We start from the raw sequence: 16,992 nt of genomic DNA, 5'->3' as shown, positions 1-16,992 counted from the left end.
GACCTTGCACTTGGCCACAAACCTCTACATGCTTTAAAGAGGAAAAATGGTGACTTGCACAAAGTTAGGTTTGAACCCTCAATTCAAAGCGGCACCACAGCCTCAGTATAACGCTGTGGTGCAGAGGCGATGCTCAGGAGGCGTAGCAGACACAAGCAGATCCCACAGAGAGAAACTAACTCCCACAGGCTTCTGGAGACGTAGCAGAAAACCATGATGTACCAACTCTTGGAGCTACCTGCAGAGAAGACGCACAGCCACAGGCTCTCTTGGCACTCACCTGGTGGGTTACCTACGCACAGCAGGGTGGGATGGATAGCTATGCCACCTGCAGGTGGAGGTGCACAAATATGGGAATGTGTAACACGACAGCAGCAAAATCTGCAGTTTAAAAACCAGCTGAGCTACATCACAGTTGTTTCAGCACATAGAGGCCTGAAGTTACCAGCAAAAAACCAAACCAGTGAATAATCTTGCCATTTGCAACAGATGCTGTGAAGAAACTACAATAGAACTTCCCTTTCAAACACATACATTGAAGCAGTTGTCATTTGGGCATGCAGCCCCCTTTTGCTCTGGGGAATATTGTTCAGTGAGAGGTATGTGCAAGTAGTGTTTTCTTCTAAACACAAATGACCGAGAACACCTGACACCTTCCTGTCATCATGGATCAAGCCAGAACAGGCTGAGATCTTCAGAGGATGCGTAAAGATACGGTTCTTCATCCCAAAAGTCTGGGTTTATATTTAACAAAATGAACAACATAGTGACATGCACTGGGGGAGAGACAATGATCGGCTCCAGCCCATCAGAGTTAATTTAAACACAACCACACCTGAGGCCTTAAAAAGGTAATGTGAAAAGGAAGCTGTAGATGCACAGCAATAGGTATTAGTGTTTGAGTTGTTGAGAACATCATGGAACAAATGAAGTTCTTGTTAAAGTGGTGGTAAGACCACAAATGGACATTTTATAAGGAACTTAGGAGACAAGAGAATAAACAAGAAAAATAAAACATATGAAAACATTATTTAATCATAAAAGAAAGTTACAATATTCAGTAATTTATTAGGGTGAGAATCTTTTTAACACAACAGAAAAAGCACCATCAGATATTAAAAGTAATAGAGTTTAAGGGCAAGGGGGAGATTAGTTTTAAAATATTCTATGTATTTCAGTAGTTTTTAAACCTTTCCTGATATTATAATTGTGTTGTGGTTTCAAAGCAGAAGATGCTGAACCAGAATACTTGAGTTTAGAATAAGACCTTCCCACTTCTCTTGCTTAAATCAGTCCTCTCCATCCGTCCTGAAGAGTGTATATTTAACCTGCAAACGGAAACGGCGGGACTCCTTTCACCCCTAGCCCTGTTATCTATTAAAACAGAGAGAAAAAAACAAGATCAGTGTAACAATTCACCACTATCAGACACTTGCTTTTCTTTCACAACTAGACACGCTCTAATTTAGAAAAGGACTCTGTCCTCCAACTCGACGTCCTACTGTATTTTGTACACAGCAGCTCATCACAGCCAGGAACTTCAGCCTGTGCAACCTGTGCTCTTTCTGTGAAGCTCAATAATCACAGACCAGAGTCCAGTCCCCAAAAGCCTCTTTCAAGATACCACTAAGCCTTAATTCTGCAGTTTGCAATATAGCCTTCAGTATGGACACATACAGAAGAGCAGGTTACAGATTTCAAACAAATCCCAAGGTGACAAATTTGTAAAGAGATAACTTAGTTATAACTAACTAGAAGGTAAATAATAGCAGATACTTTTATCTGCCATTGATTGAGACACAGAGTATTTACACATTCTTTCCATAATAAATAGAAAACCCAAACTGTATTGGGAAGGGGAGAACTAGAAAGAGGTGACAGCATAAAAAAATTGCAGTATCAGCGTTGTTACAAATGTCACAACATTACAAAACCCAGAAGTATTTCAAATCTCCAAGTACATTTAACCTCTTTGTCCTGCAACAGGAACCAAAAATGCAAACAATAGCTTAACGTATGTGAATTAAGTTCCAATGACCACCCCTTTTCCTGCTTCCTACCACTCCAACTGGGTTGCTACCAGAAAAATGCAGGAAAGAAAAAATGGCCTTCTAAAATAACAGGAAAAAGTATCATTCACCTTGAAAATCCCACCAGCCTGTGGCTGCCGTGAAAGCCACTCTTTATCCATCCCGTCACTGGCAGAAGTCACATACATTTCTGAATAATCCTTTCCTCCGAAACAGCAGGAAGTTGTCTTGTCAACAGGAAGTTTCACTGTCTGCAGTCTTTTTCCTGAAGAAAACAATGCATTGTGCTCCCATTTGTCAGCTTAGGACAAGAAACTTAAACAAATTACGCGAATAACCAGCATGGAGCCAGGTGTTCCGCAAAAGCAGGTACCAGGGCAGGAGCAGGTCCTATGCTGCATTTCAGCACACCGATGAGCACCGTGACAGGAGAAACCAGGCTTCTGTACGACACAGAAGTGGATTTTCTGTTGTTGACGACGTGACGTATCATTTGACAAGTTTCAGTCTCACTTATTACAAACAGATCTTCCTTCCCCCCAATCTCAGCTTGTCCCCTAAGTAAATGCTAACAGCCACAGCACAGATGTTTATCTCAGCTCATCACCTCAGCTGCCCATGCAGTCAATGGAAATGAGATATAATTCCTCCCTACAACAGGTCACATGAATCATGCCCTAGAGCTGATGACTTTTCTACTTAGAACTACAAAGGAAGCCTGGAGCAGACAGACCTCATGCAGCTCTATTGAGGCGTACCTCGTGCTACACCTCTACTGCCTGCAGTTAAGGAAGATTAATTCCTTGAAGTTTTTCCTGAAATTTCAATAGCCTTTCAAAACAAGCTTGAATAAAATAGGGATCATGGGACAAGTCTGAAGCTTGGAAGAAACTAGTGCTATCATAGAATCATAGAACAGTTAGGCTTGGAAAGGACCTTAAGATCATCTAGTTCCAACCCCCCCTGCCTAAATAATATTACTCATTTATTATACTAACAAACAGCTACCAGCATAATGACAGTAGTAAATGGACTGGCCCAGCCTTAACCAGAAGGCTGTCATAGAATAGTTTCTTCTTACAAAACACATATCTTCCCTGCCCCACAACTGCATGTGTAAAGGCCCGGTCCCCTTACAGTAAATAACTGTTTAGCGATGAGTTGCAATAGCAGGAGAGTAACTTTGATGTCAGGAATCCTACAAGGGAAAAGAAAAAGTGGAAAGTTTGGCCCACTTAACACCTGTCAGAAGTTTTTGGTCAGCTTCAGAGTGGGGCCACCATTTCCCAGGAGGTGTTTATCAACCCTTCTGCCTCACCACCATGCTGCGCTTTTCTCCCTTGCAATGATGTAGCAGTGCTGCAATTACCTGACAAAAGCACAGACTAAGCAGCTTCACATGTACCACAACACTAAGTGGGTCATAAGCACAGGTAAAATCAAGGCCACATTTAAGCTGTTGGTGCAGTCCTGGCACACTTTTGGCCTGCCTAGATGGATATACTGCTCCCCAGAGACAGTTTGGTCTCTGCTTTGGTGTGGGAAGACAGCCTGGCTGTCCAAAATAAGCTACAATATAAAATCACAGAATGGTGTGGGTTGGAAGAGACCTTAAAGACTATCCAGTTCCAACCCCCTGCCACAGGCAAGGACACCTTCCACTAGACCAGGCTGCTTCAACCCCCATCCAACCTGGCCTTGAGCACTGCCAGGGATGAAGCATACACCATGCACAACTTCTCTGGGCAACCTGTGCCAGTGCCTCACCGATCTCACAGTGAAGAATTTCTTCCTAATATCTCATCTAAATTCTACCCTGTTCTAATTTAAAGTCATTCCCCCTTGTCCTATTACTACACGCCCTTGTAAAACATCCCTCATCATATGCTGTATGGCGCAGGACTAACGGACATTGCCTGATTCATTTTACTTGCTAGTACTGATGTAAAACCAGTATACGCAGAATACACAACAGAGGGATGAGCAGAATTCTCTTGGCTTCATCAGCAACTCTGATGAGGTCTGGGTACTTTACAACTCTGTTTTAAGCCCAAAATAAATATAAGAAAATAGCAAGTAAGGAGGGGTGAAAAAGCCTGGAAAGTTTGAGCAGTCTTGGATTCCTGATGCTGTACAATAAGCTTATTTGGCACACTTCTAGACCCACAGTGGACAAAGTAAAAATCAAACCCACTTTGTAAGAGCATTTAGGTTGCCAGAGATCATTTGCCTGTCTGGTTAACTGCTTTTTTTTCTCCTGAGAAGAGCAGATTTTTCAAAATATCTAGAAAAACTGGGAAAGAAGTAGTTCTGTCTGTTGCCTGGGAGTGACAAGGACCAATATGAGTCCCAAGACAAGGCTCCTGACAACTTGCTCAACCAACACTTTGTTGTTATCCAGTCAGCTGTCAATTGAAGCCTAACATGGTTGCATGGATTACATGATTGCATACAAAATGCTCCAGAGGCCACCCTAGAAACTGGCTGAAACCAAGTCTGGGAGAAAATGAGTGTGAAGGGTATTCAAAGGCAAAAAATATGCATTGTAGGAGAAGAGGCATGAGCCCCAAAGACAAGCAGAGATACCTTGACTGCACTTGCAGAGTGGTCTCAGTGTGGCAGCCTGGAAGATATTGTTTACAAAGATCTGAGATGAGCATTGTCTCCTGAGGTACAAGAAAATCTGCACCTGGACGCTCCAAAATCTACCTGAAGTATTCATCTAGGCCTGGTACCTAGAAGGGAGAAACTCAGCGAATCTTTTAGACCCTATACAATCAAAGGACATAAGAATACATTCATTATGAAGAGCTGTCAAATATTTAATTCCTAATAATAAGACAAGACTACACAAAACTAGGTCACTACATGACCAGAAGGTATGACAAGACTTGGCAATATACAAGTTAGACATCCCTTTGCAGCCCTTTGCAAACCCAGTTGGATCAGCCATCACAGTCTTTCCCTGTAGCACATCCTAAATCTCAAGGCAACAGCTGTCTGGGCTAAAGAAGCTTAGACCTGAAAAGCTGCTTCACCCTGAACCTCAAAACCTTCTATTAGAAAAGATGCAAAACAAACAAGTTTCCTTACCCATCCTCCTAAAAACACAGTCTAAGCTTTGCTATCAGTGAAACCTGAAAACCCCCCCATGCTTTAGATCAACTTTTTATCAGTGGATGTAACTGCAACTGTCTGACAGTCATTCAAGTCACACTTAATAGCTATTGTGCATTAAAAGAGAGGCTTTCATGGAGCTCTCTTCAAACCTGCCTGGGTTATCTCCCTAAACAGTTTCAATTCACTCAGAATTCAGCAATTTGCAGATTTTACATATTACTGTCCCTGTGGAGAGGCAGATAAGCATGAGATATTCACAAAGAAGGCTCTTTTTGACATGGACACTTAACCTGAGAAACTTCTTGCTAGTGTTTTTGGTAATGTTTGCCGCAGGTGCTGGGTGTTCTACATGGGAAGAGAAAATCACTGGCACCTACTGGTACATCCAAACCACATTCAGCTCCTAAAGACTCTGCTCTGAACACAGTAAGAAACTGGGAATGCATTAGGGATACATACTCTGCTGTCAATATTCTTAGTCTCTGACTTCTGCTTACGGACACTATTCTCTTTAGCTTTCATTTAAGAAAATACTTCCAAAAGGGAGGACAAAAAGGAAAACAAGTGAAAAAAGGAAGAAGGTGAAGGCCAGGGAGGAAAAAGGTAGAAACAGTGAATCAGACAGGCTCACGTGTTTTTGACCCAGACCAAATCATGCCTGGCAGACCACCAAAGCCCAAATGAGAGCAGCAATGAATGACAGGCTCAGACAATGGGCACACCCAAGACACTACTGTGGGAATGGTAAAATGCTGTGGAATTCATTGAACATTTTTTTTATCATCTCAATTGCAAAGTTCATTGTGCAAATAATTTTCAACAATAAACCAACGTTGCTGGTATCAGTGTCTCATGGGACTTGTATTAATCTCAGTAGGCTGCCCAAAATAATACGCTATGCTGAAGAAAGAAGCCAAAAAATGGTTTAAGTCATCTTTGCTTTTTCATGGCTCACTAATTTTCTTCCACATAATTTATCAATGAGGTAAACCTTAAGCTTGGAAGCTGTAAGAGGATGCTAACTCAAACAATTCACAAGCATAATAATAATCTCCTCAGCAACTTTACCTTTTCCAACACAACAGAGGCTGGAACTAAGAAGTCTTATTTACAAAGCTAACTTTTGAGAACAGGGACATTAATCTGTTTAATATACCATTTCTGTGAGGGGAAAAAAAACACCTCTTATTCTTTGTGCTTGTTTCTCTTTTTCTCTCATACAGAATTCCAGCCCACCCTTTGCAAGGACTTACCTGTTTCAGGATCAAGACGAATCACTCTCCCACCATCATAACAAGCTACCCAGAGTTTGTCTTCTGCATCAATGCACATCCCATCAGGAATGCTCTCCTCTTTTTCCAGTTTGTATATACTCCTACGGTTGCCTGCAGGGTCGAAAAAACCAACACAACTGAGACAGTTGTTAAAACTTTTATCAAAACTGCAGCCCAGCAGTTAATTATCCTGTGAGTTTCAAAAGCTGTGCTTTTTCATATGAAAGAAACAGATTGTGTCTGCTGCCCTGTTTGTTTCCCTGAGCCAGTTGTTTCTTGGCATGAAAGCCTGTGGATCAGTTTCTTCCCATTGGAAGTGTAATCTTTGCTTTTTGGTATTCTTTTCTAGTGCAACACTCATGCTCCCTACTTTTAATACTAAATGAAGAACTGAATACATTAATGTTATATATATATATATTCAGAAAATTAATTACTTGTTCTAACAGCAGTTTGGATCATTACAAGTATGGGCCACTTCCAGTCAGAAAACTGGAGACTTTTCAAACAGATTGCTGGAACGTGCCAACAATCACTGTTCCAACACAAAACTGACCTTAAGATATATAAACTGAGAGTTTATATAAACACAGAGTTAGAAAAAGCATCAACTTCAAAGGCTGTCAAGAGAGACCCAAACAACTCTTACCTGGACTTTTATCCACTGTTATTAAAGAAAATGAAAACCAATTTCCCAACATTGTTTATTTTATGCTCTGACAACTTCAGTGTTTCTCACATGCAGAAATATTTTTAATGAGTTTCCTTTGCCTCCTGGGGATTGTCAGACTGCCCACAGAAAGGGAGTGAATGAGAGGGGGTGAGAGAGAGAAGAACCACCCTGTTTCCTAAAGGAAAATCCAGTTGGAAGCTATAGCAGAGACACTAGGACAAGATGCTACACCCAGTATGACTTTAAATTCACTGTTTCAAAGCTAAATATCAAATTGACTGGGTTCTTTTAAAGCAAAATACTGCAGTCCATGTACTCAATAGCAAACTATTAGTCCAAGCCACTGAATTCTTTTCTTTTGCCCAAGCTTGCAGAAGCCCTTAAAGGGTTGTTTTGTCTTAAATAAATGAAGAAGTTTTGAGTTGCTGCTTGGCTCTATCTGCAGAATCTTCGTTTAAGAGCTTATATTAAAAAAAAAACAAACAACAAAACAGGGTGGAAAAAACCTCCAGAGAAGCTAGCAAAGGTTCTGCACAGGACTACAAGCATTCTGATACTTTGCCTATGCTGTCAATAATAAGAAGCACGAAGCCACAGAAACCTAGCCATATCAGAAACACTGCCTTTTTTAAACAAGAAGATCAGATATGCATTTTGTTTAATAACAGCAGTCCACATTACTGCTCAAACTCTGCCACACAACTTATATACTTTAGAATATTACCAACAGCATCTGATTAGTTTGACCTTACTCAGGCTCAGATGGATGTTAATATGACTTCTGTTGCTTTGTTCTAAAGAGGTTTCTGTAGGAGCACTCCCAAAGCTCTGATCATCTCTGCATCATAACCAGAATGCAAACAAACATCCCCATCATTAGGTGCAAACAATTATTGTAGAATGCAACAATTCATACCAATTTTTCCAGTTTGGAGGTCATAATCAAAGGCATCCACTGAGTAGGACAAGCTGTCAATGTAAAAGAAGGTTTTGTGATCCAGCGACCAGTCCAGCCCATTAGAAATGTCCACCTGATCAAAGTGCTTCACCACTGAGAGATCAGAGAGGAGGGAATACAGAGAGCCCTGGTGTCTTTCCAGCACAGCAGGACGAATCTCCTCAGCCATTGTCCCTGTGCAGAGCCAAAGGGGAGAGAGCAGGTTTAGAATGAAATAAGTTCAGAGTGAAAGCAAGTTCGGGTTTGGTGGCAGCCCCTTGCTATAACAATGACCACATTGCCCATGTAGAAGGGAGCAGTGTGGGGCTTCAGAAATTTGGGGAAGAAACTGAGTAAAAGCAAAAGAGAAAGGTAGGTTTCAAAAGTGCTTGCTTTCATCAGAAGATGTAGAAACACAGCCTTTGTTTTTCTGTTGAACTGTGGCAGAAACGGTGTGCAGCATAATTTCTGCAAAATGCCTTATTCAGTCATTCAAATATTAAGAAAGGCGTGGTCAGCATTTAACTTCCCACAGATCTCCACATCTTGTTTAACAGAGACTGGGAAAAACATTTCCTCCTCCCTCAGAATGAGTCTTACCAAAGCGTCTCCAAAAAACAAATCTCATCTTTATGGCTCAAAGTTGGCAGCTAAGACTGGCTCTTGGAGTTTGGGTAAATGCAAGTTAAGGTAAGTCTGGGGACCCAATTACATGGCAGATAGACGCAATGGTGTTTTACAAAACAGGAGGACAGGATCACAGGACAGCTTGAGGCTGGTGGGCTCCCCTGGAGATCATCCAGGCCCACCCCCTGATTAGATGGTGTCCCCTTGATTAGATGTCACCTGGATTATCCCCATGTAAATGGGATAAACTCTGCTTGAAGACAGCAACAACAAAAAATCCACCTCCACCATTTAACTATGAATCAACACTTACTGCATACAAAAGCGGTTGCTGTTTGGTGATTCATCACCAAAACGTCACAGAGCAGCAGAAGGAAAGAACCACCTGCAGCTTACCTGCAAAATACCTCCCTGCAGGATCTACTTTCCCATCATTGAATCGGTTGTTTGGTTTATCCTTGTCCACGTGAGTAATGGTGGTTACCAGCTGCTCATTCCATTTCAAAGCAGCAAATCTTGTTCCCAGAGTGATGACATAACCCCCAGATTTCCGGAGAGCCACGGAGCTCACGGGAGCATCTAGAAACAGGGTGAAATGCAAAAGAGGCATGTGCTATGAAGAGGCATTTGTTTTCTGTCCACTTCAGACATGCCAGTCTAGTTACACTAGACTCAGTAAGACCACAGGCAAGAGAAACGAACTCCTTTTCTACCAACAAAACTGGTGTGTAAATGCACAGAAATAGATTCTTCCATGTGAAGAGGGCATACTTAATGCATACAGAAAGTCGCTATGAAGAAAAATCACCAGTCTGGGACACACAGACTCCAGGAACTTGAGTATTACCATAGCAACCAGGAGCAATAATCATTACCAGCACCTGGTTCTGAGGTGCTTTAAGAAATAAGTAAATAATTCAATAAAAAGATACAGGCATGTAAGCTTTTTACAGCAGCTTACTGCCTGGGCTCCCCCTTTCTCAAGGGAAAAATCAATTGCCACAAGAGCACTGGAGCAACTGTGTTTGTTTAGCACAGCTCCTGAGTAAATCAGCTCTACAGGAGCATTGAGCTGTAACTCATGGAGACAGAGAGTATCTCTGCCTTGGGACAGGTCACACTGGACAGGAGAGGCACCCCTCTGCAACACGCTGCTGTGCAGTTCAGACACGCCGCCAGCAGCACCAGAAACACACCCAGGAGTGGCAGAGCTTTCCATGAGTCAAAGCAAAACCAAAAGTTAATAAATGCTCCATGGTTATTTTACACTCATTTGAGCTATTATGCAGTAAGACCTCAACTACAGGTTATTATAAAGGAATTAGTGAAAAAGCAGCAAAATGAGTGTGGATAACATTTCTGTAAAAACCTGCAATCAGGCGCAACATAAGGAATAACAACATTAAACAGGGCAATAAAGTCTGGCATAGCATTTAATACACATGGGACTAATTGGCAACTTTTTAATTTAAAAATAAAACATTTCATGTATTTATAGCTTTGCAGAGGTATAATTAGGTAATAGCTTCCCAAACACTTATAAACATCACCAGCCATCCCTGTTGCCAAGAGGAGCTGCTCCTTTCTGGCTGCTTGCTCTTGGCTCAGGATGCTCCTTCCCTTTGCAGTCCCGGCAGCGGTACCACCATGCAAGCAATCCAAATGCTATTTGCCCCCAACACCGGAGATGCACACCTAATTGCAAGCTCGACTCTAGCAACTCTTTCACCTAGAGGTGCGCCACCACACTGATGAAGCTGTTGGTCTGGGCTTACCTACAGTGGGCAAACAGGTGCCACTTCTCCTACTGTGCCAACACAGAGAGGCTGGCAGAGTCCCCTCAGCCCTTTGTGACACCCACCAAAGGAATTAATTTTGCTGCTCTTCCAATTGCAGGTAAAAGCACTTTTCTGCCTGCACTAGCAGCAGGGGCTTTGCTGGGAGAGCATAGGAACACCTCTCCTTGGCATGCAGCTCTCCATTTGCTCTCCCAGTGAAACACCCTGGGCTATAGCTCACATGAGCCCTTCCACCCAGGCAGCCCCCAGGGCCGACCTCCCTTCCAACCTGGGGGAGCAGCCCTAAGCACAGCAGCCTGTACACCCCTACCTGCCTGTCCCTGGAGGTAGGCACAGGTGCCCCTACAGCCACAAGAACAGCCCCATAGCTCCCGACAAAGCCCCCCAGCGGAAAGGGGAGTATAAGGCTAGTGAGATGGACACAGCCACCCACCCCACTGTTCACTGCAGAAGTGAGCGTATTGGCCTTGCACACAGCTCAATCTGCAGCCACCCCAGAGGGCTTCGTTAAGCGGCATCCACAGGAACCAATTTATTTGCAACACCATCTTATGCCAAACAGAAAATTGACCGTAAAGTTCCCCCCACCCCAGGCACAATTACGCATGTAGTGGTGTTTTCCCTGTGAAGCTGAAAAGGGCATTTGAAGTTGCTGCTAAGTGTGGGGTTGTTGCAATTCTCTATAAACTTCAGTAATGAGTAATTTCCCCCTCAGCTGCCACTTTGGACATCAACCCGCTATTTAAATCACATGATACTCTTTGGGTGTTTGCTGGTTGGGTTTGGTTTTTTTTCTTTTAATCATGGTACTCCCAAAGGCACAGCCATTAACTATAACTATTTTGTTACAAAACAGAGGAAACAGAAGGAAGTAGAAAAAAAACAAACTACTTCAGCTACTACCCCTTCTACACCTCCAATGAGGCCACATGTAAAAGATTACACCTTTGAGAGTAGGTCCAAGTTGGGTAGGGGGAGGCAGAGAGAAGCACCCCTCCTCAGCTAAGGTAAGAAGAACCAAGTCTGGGAAGGAATGCTTAGTATCAAGCCTTCTTCCATCTTAAAACTGGTAACTACAGTAATGTGAAAGGCAGGTAAGTCCCATTCAATTCATTGGGAATGATGCAAGCAGCTTATAGGTGAGAAAAAGTGATTTTCACCAAGTGTTACTGAACATGAGAAAGTCATAAATACAAGTACTTAAAACATTTAAGGATCTGGCTTCTGAAAGACAATTAAGTACATTATTACACAGAAAAGTACATCTGCAACTCTTCACAAGAATTAGCACATTTCTTCCTTTCTTGACTAAATACTTCAACTATCAAGGCTCTAGGTGGTGACACTGTTACCTTATAAAAATGTCTTCTTAAACAGGTACAGGAATTTTTCTTCCAATAAAGACAACATTATGGCCATTGCTCCTTCTGTAACACCCCACCCCCCCCCCCCCCCAAATATCAAGAGCAGAACTTTATCTCTGGGACAATGCAGGACGATTTAGATCAGATATTAGAAAGAAATTCTTTACTATGAAGGTGGTGAGACACTGGAGCAGGTTGTCCAGAGAAGCTGTGGCTACCCCATCCCTGACAGTGTTTAAGGCCAGGCTGGATGGGGCTTTGAGGAACCTGGTCTAGTGGAAGGTGTCCCTGCCCATGGAAGGGAGGTGGAATTCTATGATCTTTAAGGTCCCTTTCAACCCAAACCATTCTATGATTCTTTGAACAAAAGAGATTGTGAACAAGTCACAGGAAAGAGAAGTTGATCAAACATTAGCCCAGAATCGTAAGAGGGGTGCTCAGGACTGTCTGGCCAGTATCTACTGTCTGTGCACAGCACAAGCCCCGGTGTCCTCCTTGGCCTAGGAAAGTCAGGTTTTAGGGAAAGATCTCTAGAAGTTGAGCCGCTTTTGAGGAATGCAGATGCATCACCAACAGGTACCCTGGCCACATTGGGCAGGGACAGAGGACCAAGGCAGAAGACACAACTGTTGTGATGCGCAGAGGATTTTTGAGCCATTCCTTACCCACAGAGATGGCCTGCACCTGCTTGGTGACCGAGCTCCAGCGGCACACCTTTCTACCCGTGATGTCCACGCAGAGGAGCGCGCTTTCCTTCTCATCCCAGACGGGCGACTCCCCAATCCTGTAGCCCTCGCTGGCTACGCACTCAATCTTAACGGCTGACATGCCTGTAGAGAAAACCATTCCATTTTACACGCCTCTGCCAACAGCAAAAGCATATGAAATCCACTTCTGGGTGCTGAAAATCAGTGTTCAGAGCCGTGCTTCAAGCATAGCGAGGCTTCACCTGTACACAGCGACAGAGCTTATCCGTGCTGCCTGCGCCGATGGCCCGCTTCGTGCTACTGAACGACTTTCACATGTCCAACAACGTGCGCTACCCTCCCCGCCGCTGCGGGGAGCGCAGCGCGGCCCGGCCCGGCGGCAGAGAGCGCCTGCATCCGGCGGGGCACCCAGCCGGGCACCCCGCGCGGCGGTGTGGAGCGGATTGTAATGCATCACGGCGAAGGTTGCAAACAATAATGCAAAACAAGGGGTGTCTGGGTAATAAAACAGAGACAAATCCCAACTGGGGGCGCCGGGCCCTGCGGGGGAAGGCCCGTCAGCCGGCAGTCCCGCCCCTGCACTCCGGGCTGCTCCGGCGCACCTCTGCCGCGGTGTGATTTAAGCACACACACCCCTCAGTGTATCCACACGCACGAGACAATGAAGCAGTGGCAACAGAGCACCACACGCACGCCTTCCCCGCCTGCCTTACCTGATTCGGGGAGCGCAGCCAAAGGCCCCGGACAGCCGCCGCCGCTCTTATAGCGGGGAGGCGGCCCCTCTCCTCGGCGCCCCGGGGCCGGTGGCGGCGGGGCCTCTGGTGTCGCGGCCAGGGGCGGGCCTCCCGGGCAGTCCTGCCCCGGGGGAAAGGGCGGGGAAGGGGGGCACCGCGCAGGGCCAGGCCGGGCCCCTCGGGGAACTTTCCGCGTGGTGCTGCAAGGACGGCGGAGGGAGCGGGCGCTTCCAGGTGAGGTCCAGCTTCACCCTCCAAAAGCTGCAGGGAGGAAGAAAGAGAGAGGAGATTTCTCCCCGCAGTGGACAAGTTTCTTCTCTCTCCGGAGGCCTGGTCTGTGTGTGCCTTCTCCATGCTTGGCTTACGCGTCTGCTGAGCCTTGGCCCCGGCTCCCAGCACCGCGCATCGTCCTCCACAGATCCTGCAGCATTTCCAGGAATCCAGGACCTTCCACGTGTCATGTCGTGCCCTCTTTTGCTCCTCTTGCTGTATAGCTTCAATTACTTCCAAAGCGAGGAGACAAACAGATGGCTAGCACCAAAATTTCCACGTGCAATTCTCCATTGCACCTGCCTGTGTTCATGCCGCTGTGGCTCCCAGTCACAAAGCAGTGTGTTTTCTAAATGCCAGCTTTCCTCTTTAGCATCCCAACAGGTTGCCTTTTGACTTGAATTCGGTCATCGCCACAAGGATCTGTGATACAAGAGCGACTTTGGTCTCACTGCTCCATGTCTTGTGTCTTCTGGCAACCCAGGGGGCACCAAGCTGGCTCACCACCATATGCCCCTGAACCAGGATCAACACGGCTGCTCCAAACCCCCTTTTCCCCACCCAGACTTTTGTTTCCAGCTGGCACTTCATTCCACTGCACACCAGGCAGTCCCCTCAGAGCTTCTGTTACAGGTCTTACTTGTTCCTTACCAGACACATTCCTATTAGCAATTATCGCCTGCCAAGCATTTTTGCTGGGTTACCTTTATTCACACAGCAGGTGTTCAAAGCCCAGGCTTCATTTGGTCATGGCTTTTTTTTCTTTTAGTGGTATATTTGGAAAGTGTATGGGCTACCTGGCCTTACCAACATGTTTTTCATGCAGGCTTACCTCAGTGGACTACTACACCACTGTACTACATTAACCAAGCAGTTAGGCTTTTATTGTGTCAGGTTTGCGTAGTGTTGCTTCAGTGCTTCACACTGAACTTCCTCCTTCTGTCCCCACTGTTGTGTTGTACAACAAACAGCAGGATTTCATCCTGGACCCAAGGCAAGCAAATTATTAGTGACTGCCATCACAGAAAACAGACATCCAGAGAAAAAGTGCTACAGTTCTCTTTCTTTCATACATTTTTCAATAAGGGAAGAGGATCCAGACGTTAACTAAAAAAAAAACCCAGAATGTATCCTGAGAATTCATGAAGTACAGCAAAGTACAACTACCAATTCTTACAAAGCTCAGCCACATTTGCGGTTCTCCCCTTGTCCTTGCACACTACAAGGCCATTTGCATTTGGGACATGTGGTCAGTGAAACAGCTTACTGAATTCAGCAAGCAGGAGATACTCGCACTCTCAACCCACCTGGCGCCAATCTCTCTGCTCCTTGCTGACTTAGGCATTTGCTAGCATGGTTTGGAGGCATCAAAACAAGCTGTGGGATGGCACACACCTTGGGAGAAAATTAACAGCTTCTGCAAGCGCTGGGTTACAACACAAACTCTGGTCTCCTTCCAAAGTACCAAGTATTTTGAACTTGTATCTCCAGTTACACAGGGCAGTACTCCTGCTTTGTCTTTTCTGTAACAGTTAATCCAGGCTTGCTGGAAGGTAGAGCAGGGAGGAATTCATGGCAGGGTGCCTTCACAGAGAGCATCAGCTGAGGTCTTCTGCCAGTACAAGCTCAATATGGGAGAGAGGAGCACAGACAAGATAGTTGTGGAAAGTGGTGTTGCCATGTGGCTTCCCCACCAGGAATTTCCCTCCCTTGCATCGCAGCCACAATGTCTATTCTGTGGCCTCTAAATCTGAGTAACAAGGAGCACACACAGCACAAAGGAAGTGGCTGGTGGCTCAGCATTTATTCCACATGGTAGGGTACACTGCACACTTTCTCCTGTTTTGTGAGAGCAGGGAAAGGGGAATCTTACTATGGCAGCCATGAGGAGCAGTAAGAGTAGACCTACGCTGCAGGAGGTCCTGTAAGGTGAAGTCACAGCCCTTACCCAGCCTGCAGGCTCCCAGAGCCTGCTGCAAGCCATTACCCTTCTCTCTAGTCAGGAAATTTTGACCAGTTCTGGAGAGTAGCCCAGTGTGCCACAAAGCAGGGAAAATTCCCTCCCCCCTCCCCCCAATAAGGACTGCAGGCAAGAATGGGTGCTGGGTGATTTCAGGGGTTATAAAAATAAACCGGGACTTGTTTATGCTGGTTCCTGGAAGGTTGCAGTTGTTCTTTTCTCCTTTTATAAATCTGATCCTCTTGTTTCTTCATCTTTAGAGCCCTCTTTGTCTTTTTTCTTTCACCTTTAGCCTTCTTGTTGTACTCCTATGTTAGTCCTCCTCCCTGTCTAAAGATGGGAGGGCTGTAGGCCTTATCCATGCCTGGTACAAAGTGCAATTGCCATATATCAGATGTTTCTATCTTAAAGACCCAGCACCTCACCAAGGGGCTCTGTCAGGCCTCCTCCGCAGCTGAGCAAAGTGCAGCAGATAATACTGCATTTGGGAGGATGGAGAGAACACACCAAATCAAAAAACCCCAACACCAAGCGAGAGCGGAGAGAAATAAAAGATCAGTCACTGCAATCAGTTGGCTGGAAAGCAGGAGTTGGCACTGCCACACACTTGTTTTCAGCTAAGTACAGTTCTTGGAACTCACTTGTGTGTCCAGCTCAAGCTTTTATTTGTTAGGAAGCAACAAGTAGGTGCAGGAGAGATCAAACCACTGGGATGCTACAACTGTTTACTAGTCTGGATGATCACAGTCCTGTATTTAAATACTCATGCATTTGCCAAAGTATTCCTGCTCTGTAAATGTCCTCTCTGGAGTGCGTTAAACAGCAGACTTGCGCCCACTGATTAATTTATGTGTTACATCAAGGCTAACACCCACTGCTGTCACACTGTCACAGAAGTTAATGCAGCATGGATTAAGAATTTCAGCCAGGCAATCTTTTCTAAAAAGGACTGCACCAAATTACCATGGAGTCATATTGAAGCATTTAGCCTTTAAAAGTGCAGTTTCTCTCACAGAACCAGCAACAGTTGTCTCTACTTATTGCAGTTTATTACACAGTCTTCTTTGAGCTTCATTTCTTACACAGTGGCCACGAAAAAGCGTATCACACCCCAGAATACAGTACTATAAGCAAACATATTGCCTTTCCCAGTGCAGCCAGCTTCTCAAGTGTTTCACAAACACCCCTCACACCACCACGCATGCACCTCCAACTTTGTTGTCACTGGAGCACTCACAAGTGCTAGTTCCTGCCACCTTAAACTGTCCCAGAAAGATTCTCTGCTCTGCGGGCTGAGGAATCTTTTCTAAGAAGAAAGACGGCAAATCCCATTCTCGCTGTACATCACCAGGAGCAGCTGGGGAGCAGGGCGCTTCAGAAAGCCTTCTTCAGTGGAGCACGGCCAAGGCATTTTTCATTAATGCCTTACTTTTCTGGTCTTCATAATCCACGTGACCTGCATTTCCATTTTGCTTGCCTCAGGATAAAAAAAGAGCA

At 45.0% G+C, this 16,992-nt stretch overlaps 1 protein-coding gene across 1 annotated transcript; it reads right to left on the bottom strand.

Annotated features, from left to right (window-relative positions):
* Positions 1-1,010: 1,010 nt before the first annotated feature.
* RGN (regucalcin) lies at positions 1,011-13,268 on the bottom strand. The gene is made up of 7 exons (XM_062628640.1): positions 13,245-13,268; positions 12,490-12,654; positions 9,058-9,240; positions 8,014-8,229; positions 6,404-6,535; positions 2,141-2,295; positions 1,011-1,374 (listed from the first exon to the last, which is right to left on the bottom strand). Exons 2-7 carry the CDS (start codon positions 12,650-12,652, stop codon positions 1,324-1,326), a joined length of 900 nt encoding a protein of 299 aa, XP_062484624.1. The 5' UTR covers positions 12,653-12,654; positions 13,245-13,268; the 3' UTR covers positions 1,011-1,323.
* Between the last annotated feature and the right edge of the window lie 3,724 nt (positions 13,269-16,992).

The sequence above is a fragment of the Pezoporus occidentalis genome, unplaced genomic scaffold (genome assembly GCF_034315485.1).
Source record: "Pezoporus occidentalis ecotype Australia unplaced genomic scaffold, CSIRO_AGI_Poc_V1 ctg32, whole genome shotgun sequence".
Taxonomy (NCBI): domain Eukaryota; kingdom Metazoa; phylum Chordata; class Aves; order Psittaciformes; family Psittacidae; genus Pezoporus; species Pezoporus occidentalis.
This window is presented reverse-complemented; position numbering and strand designations above follow the sequence as displayed.

Bases quoted from the DNA above. Each gene is read 5' to 3' on its own strand.
- RGN (XM_062628640.1), bottom strand. From the start codon at position 12,652: ATGTCAGCCGTTAAGATTGAGTGCGTAGCCAGCGAGGGCTACAGGATT. The intron at 9,241-12,489 runs GTAAGGAATGGC...CCCTGTTTCTAG, and splicing joins GGTGCAGGCCATCTCTGTGG to ATGCTCCCGTGAGCTCCGTG. The intron at 1,375-2,140 runs GTGAATGATACT...CTGTTTTAATAG, and splicing joins AGGCTGGTGGGATTTTCAAG to ATAACAGGGCTAGGGGTGAA.